Source organism: Filicampus tigris, chromosome 9 (assembly GCF_054856515.1).
Source record: "Filicampus tigris isolate MCC_2025a chromosome 9, RoL_Ftig_1.0, whole genome shotgun sequence".
Classification (NCBI taxonomy): domain Eukaryota; kingdom Metazoa; phylum Chordata; class Actinopteri; order Syngnathiformes; family Syngnathidae; genus Filicampus; species Filicampus tigris.
In genome coordinates, this window is record NC_141225.1 from 14,736,758 (window position 1) to 14,756,579 (window position 19,822).

The following is a 19,822-nucleotide window of genomic DNA, read 5'->3' on the forward strand; positions in this document are numbered from 1 at the left end:
GCTGACGCGAGTAGCTGGGTACGCCCAGGGCTGGTAGTCTGCCACATATAAACGGGAATAATTGCATATATGAGCAATTTAAAGCCTTCGGTGAAGCTACCGATGCATGTTTCTGGTGTACCGGAGAGCAGCCTAAGCACGGGGAGAACATACAAATTCCACACAGGAACGCCGGAGCCCAGATTCGAATCCATGACCTCAAGGACAATGAAGTTCGAGGCGGCTATGAATGAATCTACAAAAAAAAAAAGTGTTTAATTTTCAGTTCACAAGAGGTCAGCATTGCATCGCGGGCAGGCTGTTGCTCTCAACATTGCAATGCAAATGTAAAAACATTCTGTGTTTGTAGTCCTGAAGTATTATTTGACAACTCAGTTGATGCTGGATCTGGTGCGTCGACGAGTTTTATTTGGTGGGGGAGGGATCATCCAACCATCGCAGCGCTGGATGCGCATTAGGCTTGCAGGCAAAGGGAATTGGTGCAGTGTAAACAAACCGACTGCGGTAGAAACTAGTGGCATAACTATGAACACTGGCTTTGAGATTAGTAAATGATTTTTGCCGTGAAAATGTCAATTTAATACGACAGATGGACCTCGCGGCTGACGGCTCGTTAACCACCACTTGAGTCCCGCGATGACCGACAAGAAGGAGGCGGAGGACACCACCACCCGCGCCGCGTCCGGCAGCGGGCCTTCGCGGCTCTGCCGGCCGCCCGGCGAGCGCCTCCCCGGCCCGAAGACCAGTGTGTGCTCCCGCTCATACTTCGTGGTGGTGATGGTGTTCTTCCACGTCTACATCATCAATGTGATCGCCCTCCTCTTCTACGTGCACTACAGCAGCGGACAAGAGGACGCCAGGCCGGGTCCTCCTCGCGATGCTCCGAGTAACGACAAGCAGAATCCACAGTCGCCGCGTCCGCCATCGAAGTCGCCGTTGCCGCGTGATATTTTTCTCCCACGCATCGAGGGCATCCGAGTGAGTACTCAGAGCTGTACTGCCGTGATGCGTCACGAGTATTTATTTACCATTAGCACACCGTTATTCTAACCGCACCACACAAACACGCGCATACATCATCTCCGTTTGTCTGTCAGGTGGGACATGTTCAGAAGGTGTCATTAGTGCCTGGTAAAGTCCACGAAATGAAAACTTTGAGTCTGAAACCCCTGCTCTTTGGTAAGTACTCTTTCAAATCACAAGAGGTGTGCCAAAAAAAAGTCTGCTGTCTTCAGAGACACAACAATGCTTGGCACTTCCATGTATTCATTTTGATTTAACAATATATTTATTATTGCGGTTGTAGTTTGCATTATACTGTGAGCTGTTCTGATGTTTTGGTTACTTTATTCCCAAACTTGAGCCACTGCACATATAAAAATATATATTTTTCTGCCCCCAAAAAATGAAAATGTTCTATTAATGTAAATAAAGCTTCCTATGTGCATGATCTGACCCGATTTAGTCTTAATGCTCCCAGGATGAAGTACAGATGACATAAGTGTATCTGTTGGAGGAACAGAAGCAGCAATGCATGAGCAAATTAAGTGGGTCAATTGTCCTGGAGCAAAGACGGTCCAGTGCATCTTTAGTTAGATAATTCTGTCCAGTGGAACCTTCAAAATGGAATTCCCCGTAATTCAAATTAAATATTCTGGAAAGATATCCTTTTAAGGGCAAGTTGAGTTAAACATTTTCTTTACAATATCTTCTATGCAACCCCACTAGTCTGAACATGATAATCAGATTAATATTGCATTTGTGCAATGTGAATTAAGCAGCAAAATCCCCCCGTTTTTATTCATCTCAGGGGGCGGCCATTTTGCCACTTGCTGTTGACTGAAAATGACATCACAGTGCCTCTCAGGCCTCAGCTTGTGAACGTCACATGATCAAACCAAGAAAACAGGTGAGCCATCATCTGTCATTACCTGAGCCCTGAGCAATTGTGATGTTATTCTAATTTGACAGCAAGTGGCAGTATAAGAAAAAAGAACAGTTGCTGGTGAAATAGATTCATTTTCAGTGTAAGAGCTGATTTTTTTTGGGGGTTGTTTTTTTGTAGCTACAATTACATGTATGTCATTGTGCAGAGATCCCTGGGTTCTTGTCAGAGGATGAGTGTCGTATTGTGATGCAGCTGGCACAGCTAAAGGGTCTAATGGAAAGTCAGTTGATGGTGCAGGACGGCCAGGAGGAGCTGGCCAAGGAGCTCAACCTCAGCCCAGAGGAGATCTTCAACCTTCTCGATATCAACCAGGACGGACAGCTGCAGCTCCATGAGGTGTATGTCACTGTATGGATTGTGAAAGCGACATGCCAAGAAAGTACACTACTGAGTGTCTTCGTACAGGCTTGATGAACTCATCCTTTCTTTTCCCTTTGACAGATACTGACTCATTCGCGAGTGAGGGATGGTATTTGGCTCACGCCAGAGAATTTGCAAGAGATCTATGCCGGGCTCAATGCAGACAAAGATGGGAATGGTACGAAGATATTCAGTAACTTTGAGATTCATTCAGCTAAAGCACGTTAGTTTAATGGAATGGTGTCAATGACCACATATGTGGCTGGAAGTGATGTATTATGAAACAAACCTTGCACTAAAATGCACTAACATTTACAGGCGAACTTCATTTGACCGTTTCTAAACTTTTGAATGCATGCCCAACTGTTCAATGTTTCCGTACTTTTTTGTGCAATTTGTATTGTTCTCTAAAGGTGCTAAACAGCAAAATTCGCAACAGGTGTTTTATTCATTAATCGACCAATACATGTCCACTTCAATGCCTTTCTGTTACTCTTCCAGTTTCTCTGCACCTCAGTTGCAACCCGATGGTGATACCTTCGCAAACTCAGTGGCTACTTCCGACTGACACCAGGAAAAAGAGTCTGGAGTCAGTGCAGTTTTGGTCGCAAACCATTTATTTTTTAAAAGCAGAGGAAGACATTTATAAGCATGTCTCGGGACAGACTGAAGCACATTGGACAAAACATAGACTTATTATAATGTCGTTTGGAACAATCCCTTTCCTCTGATTGGTGAATAATCCTGTCATTTATGTAGAAAAGCAGGTTGTGCGTGCGCCATGTGTCAACGCGCATTCAAAGGTTTATAGAAGGTCAAATTAAGTTCACCTGTAAATATTCAACTGAATTTTAGGTTAATCTTGAAATTTCACCTGGAAGCCGAATATCCTTGACTTTTCATAGTGTAGCGTACTGCCTGTTTAAATGCATTGCTCAATGTGATGTTCTACACCACTACAACCACAATACCAAATATATTGTTAAAGTAAAACTTATGACATGTCAATCAGAACTGAGAACTATCATCATTTTTTAAGCCCTCATATTAGATCTCATTACATTGTGCAAGTGCACCAAATGTAAGTCTTAAATGAGGTGTGTATTTTCTATGCTGAAGGTTTGCTGAGTTTAGAAGAGTTCAGGCTCCTAAGCGCTGATGCCTTCCAGCGCTTTCTGCTGCAACAGGGTGTTAAAAGGAGCCAACTGGTGAGGAACAGTCGGCACACGTGGCTATACCAGGGGAAAGGAGCCCATCAGGTCCTTCAAGATATTAAGACGAGGTGAGGAAGAAATGCGAAATTGCAATGGCGATTGGTCACAAGAGGTCACCGCTTTTGTTACACCCATTCGCATTCACACCTAATTTAGGTGTGTACTCTTTCGATCCAAGTTAGGAAATAAGTTAAATGTCAATGCCCAAGGGTGACTCGTCTCACGCGTCTGCCAACTACACTGGTGGACCTAAGTGAGCCGCTGCAGGTGGTCCGCTATGAGGAGGGCGGGCACTACCATGCCCATCACGACAGCGGGCCCTTCTACCCAGAAACCGCCTGCACTCACACGCGTCTCGCAGCCAACGCCTCCACCCCTTTCGAGACGTCCTGCAGGTGAGGCCGCTGGACTCGTGTCCATCCGTGTGATATCAGAAGTGTGCCTTTTTCTGTTGCATTGTATTGTTGGTTCGTCTCACTTCCCGCGTGTGCTCGCCACTCGTCTGCTAAACGTGTGTTTGGACCATCCGCGTGTGTGTGATTTTAAAACCTGTGTGTTGCGCACTCAGGTACATCACTGTTCTCTTCTACCTGAACTCTGTTGACGGGGGCGGGGAGACCGCATTCCCTGTGGCGGACAACAGGACCTTTGATGAAGTGGTGCGTAATGTCTCGTAGGTCTGCAAATGTGAATGCAGAGTCGTGTAAAATGAAAGCATGTGACTTTCATATTGGTGTTAGCTTGTTTGTTTGTCAGTGAATATATATGTGATGGAGATTTGGGGAAAGTGTCACCATGGCTAATTATGAGAGGCCCGTCATGGACATAATTCAGGGGTACCGCCCATACTCACCACCGAAACACTCTCACACATACACTTACGAAATGCTCTTGCACGCCGGTCAAATGCTGTCTCGCAAATTGTTTCCCACCTCATACCGAAATATGCGCATATACTGCACTCAAATATGCGTTTCGATGGTGCCTGCTTTTTTGGGTATTTTGAATGTTTATCAGCGTTTTGAGGTGAATTGTTAAGGTTTAATTATTATTTTTTCCCCAGTGCATTTGACTGTTCTTCAATTATATGCGAATTTTGGCAATTCATGGGCTGGGCCTGTCCCAATCCTCCGCAAACAGCAGGGCTGACTGTACAGTACTACATAAAGAAATTGTTTAAATAGATTGTTCCTTTTTGTGATCGGATCTGTGATAGGTTATCTTCTTTTTTTTTTTTTAACTCGCTGATCGGATCCAAAATCCTGAACGTGTAAAGCCTAAACACGAGAGCCTTCCTACAGTGTGTATGAGAGCATTTCAGTAGTGCGTGGGAGAGACTTTCAATCGTGTGTTTGAGAGGCAATCCTGAATTCCGTCCCCGATGGCCCCTCATAGTTCAGCATGTTTTGTTTTATTTAAGTCTCTCATTCAGAATGATGTCGATCTCATGGACACCAGGAGGAATTGCGACAAGAGTAACCTTAGGGTGAAACCTACCAAAGGGAAAGCTGTCTTCTGGTACAACTACCTTTCTGACGGAAGAGGTACAGTGCAGTAGTGTAGTGCTGCACTGAAGCATTTGGATATTTATATTTTTTCAGTATTGATATTTTTCCCCCACAGGGTGGGTTGGAGAGCAGGATGAATATGCTCTGCACGGAGGCTGCGTGGTCACCCATGGCACTAAGTGGGTCGCCAATAAATGGATCAATATTGATCCAGATTACCAGCGTCAGGCTCGCTACGAGCAGCTGGTGTCCCATCAGCCAGAGGATGAGGATGATGACGATCTGACATTGAATTCTGATATCCATCAAGAATTGTAGCTCAGAATCCAGCCCCCGCCCCCTCTGTCCTGCACACAACACGTTTGGTGACTGCAAGATGTATTCAGGGAATGAGGTCACGGTGGTTTTATGCAACTTCTAAGGCACTTTTGTCCAATTTTGCTTGTATTGTTATCCTGTTATTTATTGATTGACTGTGTAGGGTTAGACTTCCCTTTTTAGGAACGTTGCACTAAAAAGTCAGCCAAAGGACCTGTCAGATCCCTTTGCATGAAATAGCTATAGCCTACATGTTTTGCTGTTGCTATAAAATTGCACTTGATTGAGATTGCTAAAGAAAACATTTTAGTATAACTTCTTGCTGCCTGGACCAAAAAATATACACACTCAGTGTAACGCATGTTGCCTTGTCTTTTTCCCTTGAATCCTTTATTTTTGATTGTAACACGCAAGGTATTGTTCAGCTCTTCTATTTCAGTCATTATGTTTTTCTTTTTTTTATATAAACTGCGTTATGTACTTCCCATGTGTAATAAAATTAAATCAAGCCTTTGTGTCTTAATTTGTTCTACTGTACTGTAACACCATTATCGCGTGCAGCCATTAGCTGTAACATTGGGAGTCCCGATATTAATCGACCACTAGAGTGAGTGCGTGAGTCACATTAAGTGCCAGAGTTGAAGCATCTGGACCAGTCACAGTGTATGACAACAATGACATCATTTATAAAGACACTCTAAAACATCACACCAACCTAGATTTTGCCTCGAGAATCTAACAGACTAAATATATATGTTCTCTTAGTTGTTACAAGGTCTTTCCCACTTTCTTTGTTTCGAACCAGATGTCCCGATTGGCTCAGGTTGCTAAAGCTTGGTGTTGCTGTTCATAACCTAGAATGAGAGCTCATTTTACTGTTCCTGGAAACTGCAACTGCCCTCAAATGTCACTCTCCACTGAACGAAATCATTGCCCGGATCACACTCACCATTGATGACTCATATCTGTAATGGTCCAGACAGTAGAGCACAGCATCATGGACAGAGGCAAAAAGATGTCTCTTTGTAATCGACTCAGAGAAGAAGTGGCCAAGCTCCAGCTGTTGGACCACAGAAGCTGAAGACAAGAGAAGTTGACAGGTACAGTGGCAGTGCGGTTGATAGTCAAGTGCTATTAGTGACAGCGTGTGTTACACTTACCCTGACAACCTGCCAAGTAAACATCAATATCAATCTCACTGAAGTCTTGGAAAATCTGTCAATGGATATTAGGCTTGAATCAGTGATGAAGGGATTCTGGATAGCTGAAAATACAATGTATGGACAAAAGTATTGGGGCAGCTGGCTAGTTTCCTCAGGGTATAAAAATGGATGAAAAATAATTTGTTAAAATGGAGGCGTACCCGAAAAAAATTCAAGAATATGTTCTGTGCAGCCCCAATAGTCGAAACACAGCATTCCGATTAAAATTGCGTTTGTGAAATATGAGTTAAGCAGCAAAATCCACCTGTTTTTGTACATCTCTAGGGGGCGGCCATTTTGCCACTTGCTGTGGCTGCAAATGACATCACAGATGCTCGAGGCTCTGTTAACGACCAATCATGACTCAGCTTCAGAAAACAGGTGAGCCATGATTGGTCGTTTACCTGGGCCCTGAGTAACTGTGATGTCATTTTCAGTCGACAGCAAGTGACAAAATGGCCGCCCCCTGAGATGTACAAATACTAGTGGATTTTGCTGCACAATATTAATCAGAATGCCATGTTTCGACTAGTGAAGGCACATAGAACTTGTTATTGCAAAAAAAATTTATAAGTTATGCACAACTGTACATAATATAATTGGTAACAGCAGCTTCCACTCTTCTGGGAAGATCTTATGTGTGTCTGTGGGAAGGTTGTTTTTAGACAATGGTCAGCTGGCTAACAATGGCTGTTCTAGTTTTTTCCAAAGGTGTTTGATGGGATTGAGATCACATTCTCCACAAAACTCATAAGCATGCCTTGATGGACTTTTTTTTTTTCCTGCCCTTGGGCACCGTCATGCTGCTAAAGATAGGCTTGTGTATCAAAACATACCATATGTCCATATAGTGTATCAGGACCGCTGTGTGGCCTTTATTTACCATTTCTTAGTATGAGTTTCATTTTTTTTTTTCAAACCTACATTTTTCATGGTCTTCACAGCCACTGTGTCAATGAAGTTAGCCGTGGAGAGGTCAAGAATAATGGAGTGAGTGTCCCAAGTCCATTTGCCAAGAGACCCGAGAGAGATGCGCTCCACGTCTCGACTCGGGGTGTCTTCACCGCTGGAGCCCAGAGTGGTGGCATCGCCATCCATGTGCTCAGACATCCATCCTAAACTGGTGCTGTCTTGATCTCCTCCCTTCAAGTACTCCCATCTACACTGACCATCTGTTGTATTGGGTTTTACAAAGACTGTGCCAGCCTCCCTGCCGGCCCAGTTTTCTTCATCTTTTTCTGAGTCCTTCCTCACCATGCTTGTGTCTTTCCAGGTTTTGGCCTCTTCCTCCACAGAGAACACTACTGTCTGGTCGGCAAGCTTTTAAGGAGTGGGTAGGAAATACATTCTGTTAAATAAACTTTTGCAATGTATTTATTGAGTTCGATAAATCATGTACTGTAACTGTTATGCACAGTAAAGTACATTCAAGGATTTTACCTCTCTCTTAGCTTGTCTTTTAGTCCGTCTCTCTTCTTTCTTTTGTCTACGTTTGTCTTTGGCTTCCTTTCTCTTCTTATAGATGAGCATTTTATTGATGTCAAGTCCACTCTGAAAACACAAGGAAGAAGAAAAAAGAAAAAAAAGAAATGCTAGGAACACTAATGGTATTATATTATTCCGCTAGGTTAGAAGAATTCTGTAGTAAGTCATGAGTAGCAATAAAAAGTGCAAACCTTTTCTTTCAGGGCCTCTAGGTACAGTTCGGCATTCGCAAAATATACTGTAGCAGAAGTGTGGAATATTGTGATACCCGGAATTTCTCTTGCCTACAAAACAGAAACATGAATGACATATTTCGATGCGGGTACAGCGAGGCTTCATTTAGTCTGTTCTACCTCTTTGTGAATCGCTATATCCACATACAGTTCTGAACCTTCAACATTTCCCAGAAGAGAGTATGTTGGTCTAAAAATGGTAAAAAACAGGAATGAGTACTACAATATTTGGGCGCACCAAGAACATACATTCAAAGGTCACAACATTAGCCACACTGGCATAATAAAATGAGAGCCAATACAAGTTTCTGTCAGAGTAGACACAACTAGATCATGCATGTATTGCCTAAGTGTATGTAGTTGTTCACTGCATTGCAAGAAACAATTTCCAGAGTCTTACAGCTGGGTCCTGAAGATAACAGTAAGGAGTGCAAACAAAATGGCAGCTGCAAGGCCCAAATCCAGATTGAAGAGCAGAGTGGACACCCACGTGACCAACCACAACGCCTGAGGGACACGATATACCGTAATAGTTACAGATTCAACATCACAGGCAATTAAGTCCAACTGTTGTTGTCCCCTCACCAAATCTGTCTTGTTGCTCCTCCATAGAATGACGATGTCTGAGTATTGTTTGAACATACCCTTCAAGTTCACAAAGACAACACATGCCAGAACTGCCTAAAAGACAAAAGACAAAAATGTGGTCATAGAATTTTGAAAGGAGTATATTAAAAGCAAATAGTAGTGTAGGAAACCTTGGGTAATTCCTGGAAAAGTGGACCAAGTTTCAGTATTGTCACCAAGACAATGATAGCTGATGCTATTCCAGCCATCTGCGAGAGCACAAGGAAATGTGATTGATATGTGTGTGCAACTTACCGGGAACATACCGTATAACTGCAATCATAAGGAAGAAATATGTTAGCTGAATCTAAGCACTTAAATAATGAAAGCATGACCACGTGACAAAAACTAAATGTGTAAATAACATAAAATCTGTTATATACTTCCATTTTCAGATCTTTTTTCCCCCCAGAGTCTACTAAGGTCAAGCTGGACTGCAGCTTGATTACATGAAAGCCAACAAAAGATTTGATGTCACAACAAAGTTGGTGTTTCTACTCTTCGACACTCACTTGTGTTTTTCCACCAGTGCTCTCCTGAATGAGACTCCGAGACATGGATGCACATACAGCGTAACATTGGAAGAAACCGCCAACTGTATTGCTGAGACCCAGAGCCACCAGCTCCTGTAGCAGCGGCGCATCCACAATCACAATGAGAATGGGTGACGGGCAATACAAAAGAATTCATCGAACAACCGTTAAGAGTCTGTTTCACCTGGTTGCTGTCCACTTTGTAGCCATGTTTCAGCGCAAACGTTTTCCCGAGAGAAATTGATATGGCATAGGCTACAAGAGCCAGTGCAAAAGCATCACCAATAACTTCACTAAAAATGCTCACGTCTGGTACAACTGGGGAACTTAAACTGGGGAGCAGAAAATGACGAGAAAGAAGTGAGTCATCGAGAATCAAAAAGAGATCATGACAAAAAAAAAAAAATGATGATTGAAATAAAGTTGCTTACCCACTCGGGATTTCTCCAACAACTGGAACAATGTAGTTTCTATTTAAGTGACCATAGTTTGATATCAGAGTTGCTGCCAGAATCTGCAAACACACATAAGATTTTGATATTAATATTAACACTCTGGAAAAAATATCAGATTAGTGTGCGCAGCAGAATTCTTACGCATAACTCATTTAAACCCAGTGAATCATATTCTGAAAGAGGAGTTAATTATTAGATGTCCACAGGCTTTTTGCTGTCAAGTGTAGAGGACCTCATCCCTACCGCTGACTCTGCATGTTTCCACCGCCTTTTCAAGGCTGCAAAATCAGAGCTAGCCTAAACCGCTGATGTGCCAACATGAACACCGCAGAAAGTGTGTCCTCGTGTCAACTGACTGTGATGAGCTCCACTGGGATGGGAACTGGCAGCCTTGGGCTCAAGGAGGAGTTGAGCTCCTTTGCCGCAATCAGCAACACCAGGGATACGAGACTGACAATGAGAGTGGGCAGATGCGTCTGTGGCAGCAAGAGGCAAACATCCTTTAGAGTCTGATTATTAAAGAGAGAGAGAGAGAGAGAGAGAGAGAGAGAAAAAAAATGTTACTACACATTAAAAGACAATACGCAGAGTAACACACAAGTCAATTATTATTTTTAATATTAAAATATAATAAAATCCAGAGTACATTTTTATTATGAAAAAATATATATTAAGTCCAAATTAGAGTACAGTACTTCCATTTTTCTTAAAAGGCCTTTAATTTACGCTATTTGAATATATACTGTATTGTCTTCTTAGAGTTTATTTTTGTGTATGGATAATGAACAATATATACACTTCGAACAGCATAACATCGAAAGCACATAACACACTGAATGTGAAGTTCAGTTTAGGAAAACCTAAACTTTTGGCATCAAATGGAGAAGTCTCAAAGGCACCTTAGGGTGATATCAATTCACATAGTTTTCTTCATCATCCTTCATAGTAGTAAGCATTTATAAAGTAGATGCAGAGTACCTCTTACTTACATACACTAGTGACAACGGCCCATTAAAGCGTGCTGGTGACACCCCAAAGATGTATTTCAGTTGTGCGACCACAGCATGGAGTGCAGCAGCTGTTGTGTATGCACGCACCAGAGGTTCAGACAAGTACGTTCCCACAAATCCGAATTTAACCAAACCCAGTACAACCTGAGCACAAAAATACAATAGGTATGTACAGTATATGTATGCGAGTTCAGACCATTACATGGGAAATTGTGCATTCCGTTTTTCACACCTGAATAAGTCCTCCCAGAACAGTGGTAGCAGCAGCCACCTGCACCCTGTACGAATCCCGAGCAGCTATGTCCACCTCTGTTGTGACATTGGTCCCATTCACTTTCAGGAAATCAACATCTGGCGCAAGTCTCTCGGTAACACTGCCCACCATGATGCTAAGCACAGCAAATGTACCTGTATATATACGGTAACAACAAGGTGTTATTTCAAGCAGTACCGACCATTCTAGCATGTTACGTTTTTCGACTCACCTATTGAAATATGGCGTGACGTTCCGAAAAAGAGGTAAATTAATGCTGGATAGAGAGAAGTGTAGAGGCCAAATACCGGAGGAAGCGAGGCCAATAATGCATACGCCATACCTGGGATCAAAAATGTGGTTTTAAAGCATTCAAATGAAGAACAAAGTATGTGTCTAAAATGATCGATATGAACTAATATTCAACCTTGTGGCAGGTGCATTATTCCAACGCTAATGCCAGAGATGAGATCAGGCACGCCATAGTCCCAGACTGAGTATTTGGGCAGCCAATATAACACAGGAAAAGTGCTCAAAACACCCGCTTTAAGTTTGGGAACCGTACACCTGCAAGTTATATTTTTATTTAAGTGTACATTAACGGATGAAGCATCGAAGCATTTTTGATAAACACATGACAATGAAGGGTATACATTACAAAAAAAAAATTTTTAAACGTCATAAAATTGTCTTACCTGATGGAGTCTTTAAGCTGGTTAATTACAGATGTGTCAGCATATGGTTTTCTCTGTGCCAACTCTTCAAGTCTCTGCTCATCCAGTACTTCCCTTTCAATGATATATTTCCTGTATCTGTCTCTTGAGTCCATTTGGCCTCCAATGTGTGAAGCTGTCTTATTGACAACACAATATTCTAAAACAACTCCAAAGCCCCTTTATTACACCTAAACTGTCAGATGTAAATCTGATCCTGCGCTTCATCTTTATTTGTATATGCTCACCCGGTTGACTAATGGTTAACTCTGCCCAGGATGTTGTGGGAAGAACAGCAATTGGTAGACTCGCTTTCACACTGACATAATAAACAAAGGATGTGATTTTGTTTGTTAAGGAGAAAATATTAACTTACGGGAAGTTTTAATGGTTGGGTGCAAATTTTTATCCTGCTCTTTTTCCATTCAGAAGCAAAAGTGAGGCTAATGAACCGTGTAAATGTGATATTCAAGTTTAAACCACAACAATGGTAAACTATTTGTAGAGGACAGTGTTGCAGTTAATTTTCACAACCGGTAGTTTGCTTAACTCTGTAGTCTGCAACCAGGTTTGTATTGCAAATGGGAATCTGTTTTTAATTGCCTTGCGTGGATAAATAAAGATTAAATAAATACATCGTCAACAGGCAACATGTCTTGCCACTATATATTATTCGCTTCTAAAAGTTACAATAATATTGTGAAAGGTTTGTTTTCGTACGGATTCATACATACAATGTCATGGGTCCTTTAATAGAGTGCAACTGTGAAATTTGAGTCCGAGCTATGAGCTTTCCATTGCAGTCATTCCAGAGCTGAGTCCATGCGGCCGAGGCAAACAAACTTGTAATTTGAACGAATGACTCTAAAGAAAAATTAAACGTGTTCAAATTCTATTACAAATACCAGAGCGCATGAAATAACATTTTAAAACGCTAATCTAGACCCAACCAAACAAACTATAACCTTCATAAGATGTAGGCCACCGAAACACTGTCTATTTTGGGGTCAGTAGCTCAGAGGCCCAGGGCAGCGGAGGGGGTACATATCTTTGCCTCCTGCAGTGACTCAGACCCTCTCTCGAATGATAGCAATAACACATGTCGCCCGATTAAAAAAAAAAAAACAAGCTTTTTAATGTTCTTGAGATGGCAGGCAGCAAGGGAAGCTGATGAATTCGGTAAGGCTTTATTTCTTCTCACATGCTAATCGAAGAGTGCATGAAGTGGACGTGCATGTTATCTAAACCCGGTTAAAAAAAATCGTGTGATCTGCCAATTGAAATAATTGAGTATCAAGAGTATTGTCGCTGTAATACTATTGAAATAGTATTATTCTGAATCATGAGAATGCCTCACTCGTAACGTGCTGGTTTAATATGCAGTAATCAAGCTCACAAGCTAAACCGTCCAAAATGATTCTTTTGTTACCACTCTGTGTTTCAGTGAAATCCACCTCGCTAGATACAGTATTTACGCGTATATGAACTCTTCACCCTTCAACCTCGAAGCAAAAATGGATTTCACGGCCAAACATGGACAGGTTCTGCTTGAGCAGTTAAGGAAGATGAGGGAGAGCGAGCACCTGACAGATGTCGTGCTGGTTGCTGAGGGCAGAAGCTTTCCCTGTCACCGCCTTGTCCTGTCTGCCTTCAGCCCCTATTTTCGTGTGATGTTTACCTGCGGCCTCCGGGAGTGCAACAATAGAGAAATATTCCTGCGAGACACCCCTGCAGACAGCCTAGCTCTCCTCCTGAACTACATGTACAGCTCGGATCTTCCTCTCACCAACACCAACGTGCAAGGAATCTCCATTGCAGCTTTTCTCCTGCAAATGGATGATGTCTTCACTCAATGTCAGCAGCACATGACCGAGAACATGGATGCCTCCAACTGCCTCGGCGTCTTTTACTTTGCCCGAGATCTCGGTGTGGAGGAACTCGCTGAACGTGCTCAGCGCTTTCTGAGGCAGCATTTTGTCCGGGTGTGCCAGAATGAAGAGGTTTTAGATCTCGAGGCCCATCAACTAGGGACCTTGATCAGTTCAGATGACCTCAATATTTCAAGAGAAGAAACCATTTTGGATGTGGTTCTTCGCTGGGCCAAACACAGTTTTCTGATGGAAGGAGAGGTACGTAGCAAGCACCTCCCTGAGCTCCTCAGGAAAGTCCGCTTACCCTTGATTAACCCAGACTATTTAAAAGAGACAATGAAGAGGAATACGGCCTTGCTGGCTGACGCTGAATGTCTAGAGATAATGAGGCAAGCTTTGGACATTGCAGAGATGCATCCCGCCGCTGCGCCGCGCAAACTAAAGTTGCGGTATGGGATGGAAACCACGAATTTGCTGCTCTGTGTCGGTAATGACAGCAGTGGGATTAGGTCAAGATACGGCAACTACAGCGAACGCAGCTTTTGCTACGCCCCCGCAACCGGTCGAACTTACTACATCACTTCACCTCGATACGGAGATGCTCTAGGGTATGTATGTGCAGGGGTCGTGACCGAAGACAATAACATTATAGTGTCAGGAGAGGCCGGTGCCCGCAGGATGTCGCGACAAAAGGAAATGGATGTAGAGCTCTACAGGTGAGAGGGAGAATAGCTGTTGTCATACAAGACTGATTGTGACGATACAACGATGATTGGCCTTGACAGTATTGTCATTTGGTTTGCCAGGTACAAAGTCGAAGCCCAAGGCAGCTGGGAACGGCTGACATCGGCAGAGTACCGAGATTCTTACGGGTTAGGCTCCTTGGGTGATAACTTGTACCTGATTGGTGGTCTGATGAAGCTGAAGAACCAGCTTCTCATCACTAACTGTGTGGAGCGATGGTCTCTTCAGGGAGGACCTTGGCGCAGCGCAGCACCTCTACCAATGCCACTGGCCTATCACAGTGTGGTCAGGCTGAAGGATCGCCTGTATGTCATTGGTGGTAGAACTCCACAGGTAAAAAAAAACAACAAAAAAAAACATGAGTACGCATGAAACTCAAACTTGCCAGAAACAATCAAGCCCTCTCTTCTCCTCTCGACAAAGCAGTCATACCGAATGGATGATGAGCCTGACCGCCTTAGCAACCGCCTCCTTGAGTATGATCCAAACATAAATAAGTGGACGGAGCTGGGTCCGATGAAGTATTCAAAATACAGATGTAGTGCTGTTGCGCTCAACGGGGAAATTTTTGTAATGGGTAAGAATTACGAGAGGACAGTGAAGCGGCACAACAAATGAATGGTTCTTTGCCGGGTCAGAAAGACTCAGCTGTGATGTTGCTTGTGTAGGAGGCATTGGCTGTGAAGGTGTGGACCGAGGGCAGTCAAGGCACTGTCTTGATGCTGTGGAGATCTACAACCCAGATGGGGATTATTGGAGGGACGGACCTTCTCTACCATGCTCTCAACTGTCACTGCGCACTAACGCCTCAAATGCTGGCGTGGTGGAAGGAAAAATTTATGTGTGTGGGTACTACAAAGGAGCAGGTGAGATTACTTTCAATGTCCACACTCAAGGTGTGTCGGAAAAAGTTCCAGGACTGGTGTCACGAAACATATAAAACCTTAACGACTAAACTATGAGTTTTCCCCTTCAGTGTGGCCCAGCCAATCAACAAGCGTGCCTACAAAGAGACCTTATGGCGTTTGCTTCATTTAGGGCAATAAAAGAGGCGACAGTTTGGACAGGACAAGCAGTGGCCGCTTCAGCATGGTTGTAGAGTCCGATGACATTTCTTTGAAGTGGGGAAAATTTGCAATTTGGGTTTGAAATATTTCTTTAAGACACCCATCCTGGATCTTTTCTCAAACACTGCATATACTAAAAAGGGTGCACAATGTTTTGACATGACAGATTTTTTTCTGTTTTGTAACTCTCAGATCGTCATGATGATATAACAAAAGATATCTTGGAACTAGACGCCTGGGAGAACCGATGGACGGTCGTTGCTCGGCGCGCTTTGATGCATAACAACTATGATGTTTGCTTAGTGGCAAGTCTGAATCCAAGAGGACTAATATCTCCGCCTGTAGACCTATTGCCGTAAAAACAAGATTGGATTTTGTGACACAACTAGGAAATTATATATAAATAGGCCTGCACGAGATCTATGGAACCTTTCTGCAACACGATGGATACTGAAAATCTTGTCAAAACTATTTAGTTGAAAAGCTTTAAGAAAATTATTTTTGAGAGAAAAAAGTATTTTTTCATATGAATGATATTAATGTTCGCTTTAAGCATCTCTCTCTCTCTCTCTGCAAATTTTAGGCGATTCTTCTCATCCTTTTGTCAAACATCTAGGAATGCAGTGTAGTAAGAAATGTTGGCTATTAAACTATTTTTGTAATAAACATGCACCTTCTCTACATCACCAATTGTGTGTACCGTTTTTACTTATTGCATAAGAACAAAAAGGTACACAGTCTCTGACAAAACATACTGCAATTAATCCCCATGTTGAGTCATTTGAGGGAGTGTTACTGATGAATGAAAACAGTTGTTGAAATTCAGCGCAAACAATAACCTCAAGTATAAATTGCTATCATCACTTTTAGATCACTCATAAATCTGTGAGTGACACTTTATTTTCAACTGACCGGCCAACAGCACAAATACAGAATAACTTCAATTCAAATGTGAGCAGAGAAACTAAATCTTTTACTTGTTTCTTAACAATAGGATATTAATGACAAACTATAATCATGACAAAGCTGTTTGGAAATGTGTCAAGTATGCATTTATCCTCAGGCATTACTTCTCCGACCAACGTTCTTATCCAACCAAATAAATAACCATACCCAAAGGTCTTTGTTTTTGACAAAATAAAAGACAATACACATCAATGACCCATGGTCTGCACAAAACTGCATTTCACATCTAATCCATTTCAAACAGCTGCCAGAGGGCATCAGGAGGACTGGACTCAATCACCACTATCTCCGAGATGGGATTGACATTTATGGGGCTTTCAGGGTTGCTACTCTCGTGAGACCAGCAGCTGAGAGGTGTGATGAAACATCCTGCAGTTTTACTGGATCTGCTCTTTGTGTTCGGCTCTAGCGAACTCTCGGCACCGCGACTGCTTACTTTGCTCGGGCCAGGAGACTCTCCAAGAGGCGATGAAACATTTTGCTGTTTGCTGCAGTCAATTTGAGGTTGACTGTTTTCATCTGCAACAGTGATCTTAGATCTGTGGCGGACCAGGGGTCTCCTTCTGTACCTAATTGTGGGTTTCTTCTTTCTCTTTCTGGCAGCACAGTCCTGAGCAGAAACTTGAAGGTTCGGTGTATACTGTGTCGTTTGGACCCCTTTGTCCTGTCCTGGTGATGTCTGCATGGCTTTGTCGGTTACTTTAACAGGACAGAGCTTACCTGAGTGCTCTGAAACGAAGGAATTAAGCAGCTGCAAGGCCCCCTCAAGCATGCTTTCTTGCTTCAAACGGGCTTTTTCTTGTTCCTGTTTCAGGCACTCCACATCGTGTTGCATATTTGCACCAAGTTTTATGCTGCTGTCTCCATTCTGAAATCAAACAAAGAGCAATATCAGCTCATGTGACGCATACGCATTGACGATTGAAATGTAAACAAACAACATAGGAGTCACCTTTTGCACCCGTTCTCCCAATTCTGTCATTATCTCTTTCTGGGAGTTCACGGTGTTCAGTAATGTTTTAAAGTGCTGTGAAATGTCGCTCTGGGTACTGCTTACATTTTCCACTGAATGGATGAGAAGTATTGCTGAGTTTAGAGGACTGAAATATTTTGATTTTAAGAGTAATGTCAAATCTGTGAGCAGATAGCCCCATCTGTTGGTCAATAAAACACGGCTGCCTGTTGCGGCACACTTAACACACAAATGGTTTTCACTTTCACTCAAAACTCAAAGGCAACATACATGTTGAAGACAAATTGCTTAACTTTTGGAGGAGGGTTTGGCATACAGATGTGTTTTCTTCTGTGTTTGCAACGAGTTGCTGGATCTGAAATATATTGTTTATTTCACAAGAAAATTCAGCCAAATATTGGATCATAAATCATTTACTTACTTTGGTGAGGGTTTCGCGAATTTGAAGGCATTCTTTTGCAAGCATTTCACTGCAAAAAACAACATGCCAAAGGATGAGGATTTGAATCACACCACAATGATCAACTAAAGCCAAGCTCTTTGTTTCTAAAGAGGGGACCCTACCTGTCACGTTTTTCTTTTGCCTTTTTCTTTTCCTCCTCAAATGCATCCAAAAGTGTTTGATTGCCCTTTGGGTCTCCAAACAAAAGAGGTTTGGACTGATAACGGGTTGAAATCTTTGGGTCACTACACTAAAAGGAAAATTACAGTTACATTTAATATCAAGTTGTCAGATAGGTTTTTGTTTTCTTGCTTTGATAAATTCTATTTACATAACATTAACTCATTAACTGCCTTTGACATATCTATTTGTCTTTTCACAGTACAACCATTCAGCTCCCAGGAGTTTATTTCTATTTTTTTCAAATTTCTTCAAATTTTAGGGTAAAAGAGGGTCTGAAAATGTCTGGCAGTGAATGAGTTAACTAATATTGTTTTGTAAAAATGGCAAAATATGATATATTTTTTAATATTTGTTTTTAAATTAAATATTTTGTGTCATATTGTTAAATAATGATTCTGAGCCACTCCAGCTAATGTACACTGCGTAGCACAGTTCCGTAATGTTATACAGAACTGCGTTTAGAATCCCCACTGAAGGTCAGGCACCAAATGCACACTAAATCATCTACTTCTTCAGCAGTCAATCTACTATGGGTGGACCAGCCCAGACACCTCTCAAAGCTGTCTCATTCTGAATTTGTTTATAGTTACTGAATTATCTTACCTCTTGTGAACTTTGCTGGGAGTTCCTGGATGACAAACTCATATCCTGAGAAAGGCTTTGAGAATTTTCACGCCAAAACTGGGATCCAAAGAAAAACTGAGTATCTGTGATGTTGGAGGCTGTGTTTCTGTTGATTATACGATCATATCAAGAGAATAACTACCCAGTGTAGAAATGTTGTTGAAATACTGTACTGGTAATGGCACTTAAGTTCACTTTTAGTCATCTCAAGTGAGTAAGTAAAAGGGTGTTTTCAACATACACTGCATGAAATTAATCAAGTTATTTATATAAAAGAATCAACCAATATCAGGTAGGCAAGCTAGCTTTGGTTGTGTTAGCTTGTTATCACCTGCATCCTATTGACTGTGTGTTCAGCATTTCCTTTATGTTCGCCGTATGATTCATTGCTTCAGGCACTCCTAAGGACAAAATATAAAAAATTTTTAGGTTTAAGCTATTCAATAGAACATTAGTCATTCTGTGATTTAGCTAAGCATGTTGGTAGCATTAGCTTAACAAGCATTAATCAGTCCAGAGACTGTTTACAAGTAACAACCAGTTATGTTAACTTTATTCCCTTACGTACTTGACGAGAAAATGTAAACCAGCGATAAAGATATTCAAATCTGCCGCCCATAGAACGTCACAGACAATGCGAAGCTCAGGAGTATTCAGGTGCCCTCGTCGGCGTGGAAAGTAAAAAAAAAAATAATGTGACCATTCATCCACACGGACGAATACTGAGCCCTGATTAATCAAGTCCGTTTGAGAGCTAAAGGTTTTTATTATTTTTTCTTAATGTTTTAAAACCGTTCTACACAGAGATAATACATAGAATACCACGGTGGCAGTAACATTAAACCAAATTAAAATCTTAATTAATAAAAAGTAGAGTTGGCATAAAATAAAATAAACAAAAAATACAATAAAATAAAAGACTGCTAGTAGAATCAGGCTACTAATTCAACTCCTTCACTTAAGTAAAAGGAAAAAACTTACAAAAAGTACAAAAGTCAACATGAAAAACAATTTCACATCTGCCTCAAATTCTAGGAGTTTGACTCTGGGTTCCAGTGTTTGTGTGGGTTTTCCCATTAAAAAGTCATTTTAG

The 19,822-nt window shown here is 41.9% G+C and overlaps 4 protein-coding genes across 6 annotated transcripts; 2 read left to right on the top strand and 2 right to left on the bottom strand.

Annotated features, from left to right (window-relative positions):
* Positions 1–335: 335 nt before the first annotated feature.
* p4htmb (prolyl 4-hydroxylase, transmembrane b) lies at positions 336–5,858 on the top strand. 3 transcript variants are annotated; one of them, XM_086040880.1, is made up of 9 exons: positions 338–978; positions 1,098–1,179; positions 2,094–2,284; positions 2,390–2,486; positions 3,428–3,590; positions 3,732–3,917; positions 4,091–4,181; positions 4,955–5,066; positions 5,146–5,858. In XM_086040880.1, exons 1-9 carry the CDS (start codon positions 637–639, stop codon positions 5,346–5,348), a joined length of 1,467 nt encoding a protein of 488 aa, XP_085897006.1. In that variant the 5' UTR covers positions 338–636; the 3' UTR covers positions 5,349–5,858. The 3 variants fall into 3 exon arrangements, with proteins under 3 accessions (XP_085897007.1, XP_085897006.1, XP_085897005.1); XM_086040879.1 differs by having other exon boundaries at positions 341–978; positions 4,943–5,066; XM_086040881.1 differs by lacking the exon at positions 4,955–5,066 and having other exon boundaries at positions 336–978; positions 4,091–4,117; positions 5,371–5,858.
* A 107-nt stretch (positions 5,859–5,965) lies between these two features.
* On the bottom strand, positions 5,966–11,464 carry slc26a6l1 (solute carrier family 26 member 6, like 1). Its single transcript, XM_086040878.1, has 17 exons — positions 11,379–11,464; positions 11,126–11,301; positions 10,873–11,037; positions 10,240–10,392; positions 9,860–9,942; positions 9,613–9,760; positions 9,408–9,521; positions 9,027–9,104; positions 8,854–8,949; positions 8,669–8,775; positions 8,389–8,458; positions 8,227–8,319; positions 7,991–8,101; positions 7,475–7,870; positions 6,509–6,563; positions 6,298–6,425; positions 5,966–6,202 (listed from the first exon to the last, which is right to left on the bottom strand). Exons 2-17 carry the CDS (start codon positions 11,276–11,278, stop codon positions 6,176–6,178), a joined length of 1,977 nt encoding a protein of 658 aa, XP_085897004.1. The 5' UTR covers positions 11,279–11,301; positions 11,379–11,464; the 3' UTR covers positions 5,966–6,175.
* Positions 11,465–12,947: 1,483 nt separating this feature from the next.
* Positions 12,948–16,103, top strand: kbtbd12 (kelch repeat and BTB (POZ) domain containing 12). Its single transcript, XM_086041003.1, has 6 exons — positions 12,948–13,038; positions 13,304–14,446; positions 14,537–14,807; positions 14,898–15,051; positions 15,143–15,340; positions 15,734–16,103. Exons 2-6 carry the CDS (start codon positions 13,341–13,343, stop codon positions 15,898–15,900), a joined length of 1,896 nt encoding a protein of 631 aa, XP_085897129.1. The 5' UTR covers positions 12,948–13,038; positions 13,304–13,340; the 3' UTR covers positions 15,901–16,103.
* A 298-nt stretch (positions 16,104–16,401) lies between these two features.
* iho1 (interactor of HORMAD1 1) lies at positions 16,402–19,445 on the bottom strand. The gene is made up of 8 exons (XM_086040939.1): positions 19,298–19,445; positions 19,061–19,130; positions 18,709–18,835; positions 18,045–18,172; positions 17,902–17,950; positions 17,751–17,835; positions 17,460–17,572; positions 16,402–17,375 (listed from the first exon to the last, which is right to left on the bottom strand). Exons 2-8 carry the CDS (start codon positions 19,114–19,116, stop codon positions 16,734–16,736), a joined length of 1,200 nt encoding a protein of 399 aa, XP_085897065.1. The 5' UTR covers positions 19,117–19,130; positions 19,298–19,445; the 3' UTR covers positions 16,402–16,733.
* Positions 19,446–19,822: the final 377 nt, after the last annotated feature.

Bases quoted from the DNA above. Each gene is read 5' to 3' on its own strand.
- p4htmb (XM_086040879.1), top strand. From the start codon at position 637: ATGACCGACAAGAAGGAGGCGGAGGACACCACCACCCGCGCCGCGTCC. The intron at 1,180-2,093 runs GTAAGTACTCTT...GTCATTGTGCAG, and splicing joins TCTGAAACCCCTGCTCTTTG to AGATCCCTGGGTTCTTGTCA. The intron at 5,067-5,145 runs GTACAGTGCAGT...TTTCCCCCACAG, and splicing joins CTACCTTTCTGACGGAAGAG to GGTGGGTTGGAGAGCAGGAT.
- slc26a6l1 (XM_086040878.1), bottom strand. From the start codon at position 11,278: ATGGTGGGCAGTGTTACCGAGAGACTTGCGCCAGATGTTGATTTCCTG. The intron at 11,038-11,125 runs GTGTGAAAAACG...TTTTGTGCTCAG, and splicing joins TTCTGGGAGGACTTATTCAG to GTTGTACTGGGTTTGGTTAA. The intron at 8,459-8,668 runs GTAAGACTCTGG...TACCATTTTTAG, and splicing joins GTTATCTTCAGGACCCAGCT to ACCAACATACTCTCTTCTGG.
- kbtbd12 (XM_086041003.1), top strand. From the start codon at position 13,341: ATGAACTCTTCACCCTTCAACCTCGAAGCAAAAATGGATTTCACGGCC. The intron at 14,808-14,897 runs GTAAAAAAAAAC...CTCTCGACAAAG, and splicing joins TTGGTGGTAGAACTCCACAG to CAGTCATACCGAATGGATGA. The intron at 15,341-15,733 runs GTGAGATTACTT...TGTAACTCTCAG, and splicing joins TGGGTACTACAAAGGAGCAG to ATCGTCATGATGATATAACA.
- iho1 (XM_086040939.1), bottom strand. From the start codon at position 19,116: ATGAATCATACGGCGAACATAAAGGAAATGCTGAACACACAGTCAATA. The intron at 18,173-18,708 runs GTAAGATAATTC...TTTTCCTTTTAG, and splicing joins CCCAGCAAAGTTCACAAGAG to TGTAGTGACCCAAAGATTTC. The intron at 17,573-17,750 runs GTATGTTGCCTT...TCATCCATTCAG, and splicing joins AAGCAATTTGTCTTCAACAT to TGGAAAATGTAAGCAGTACC.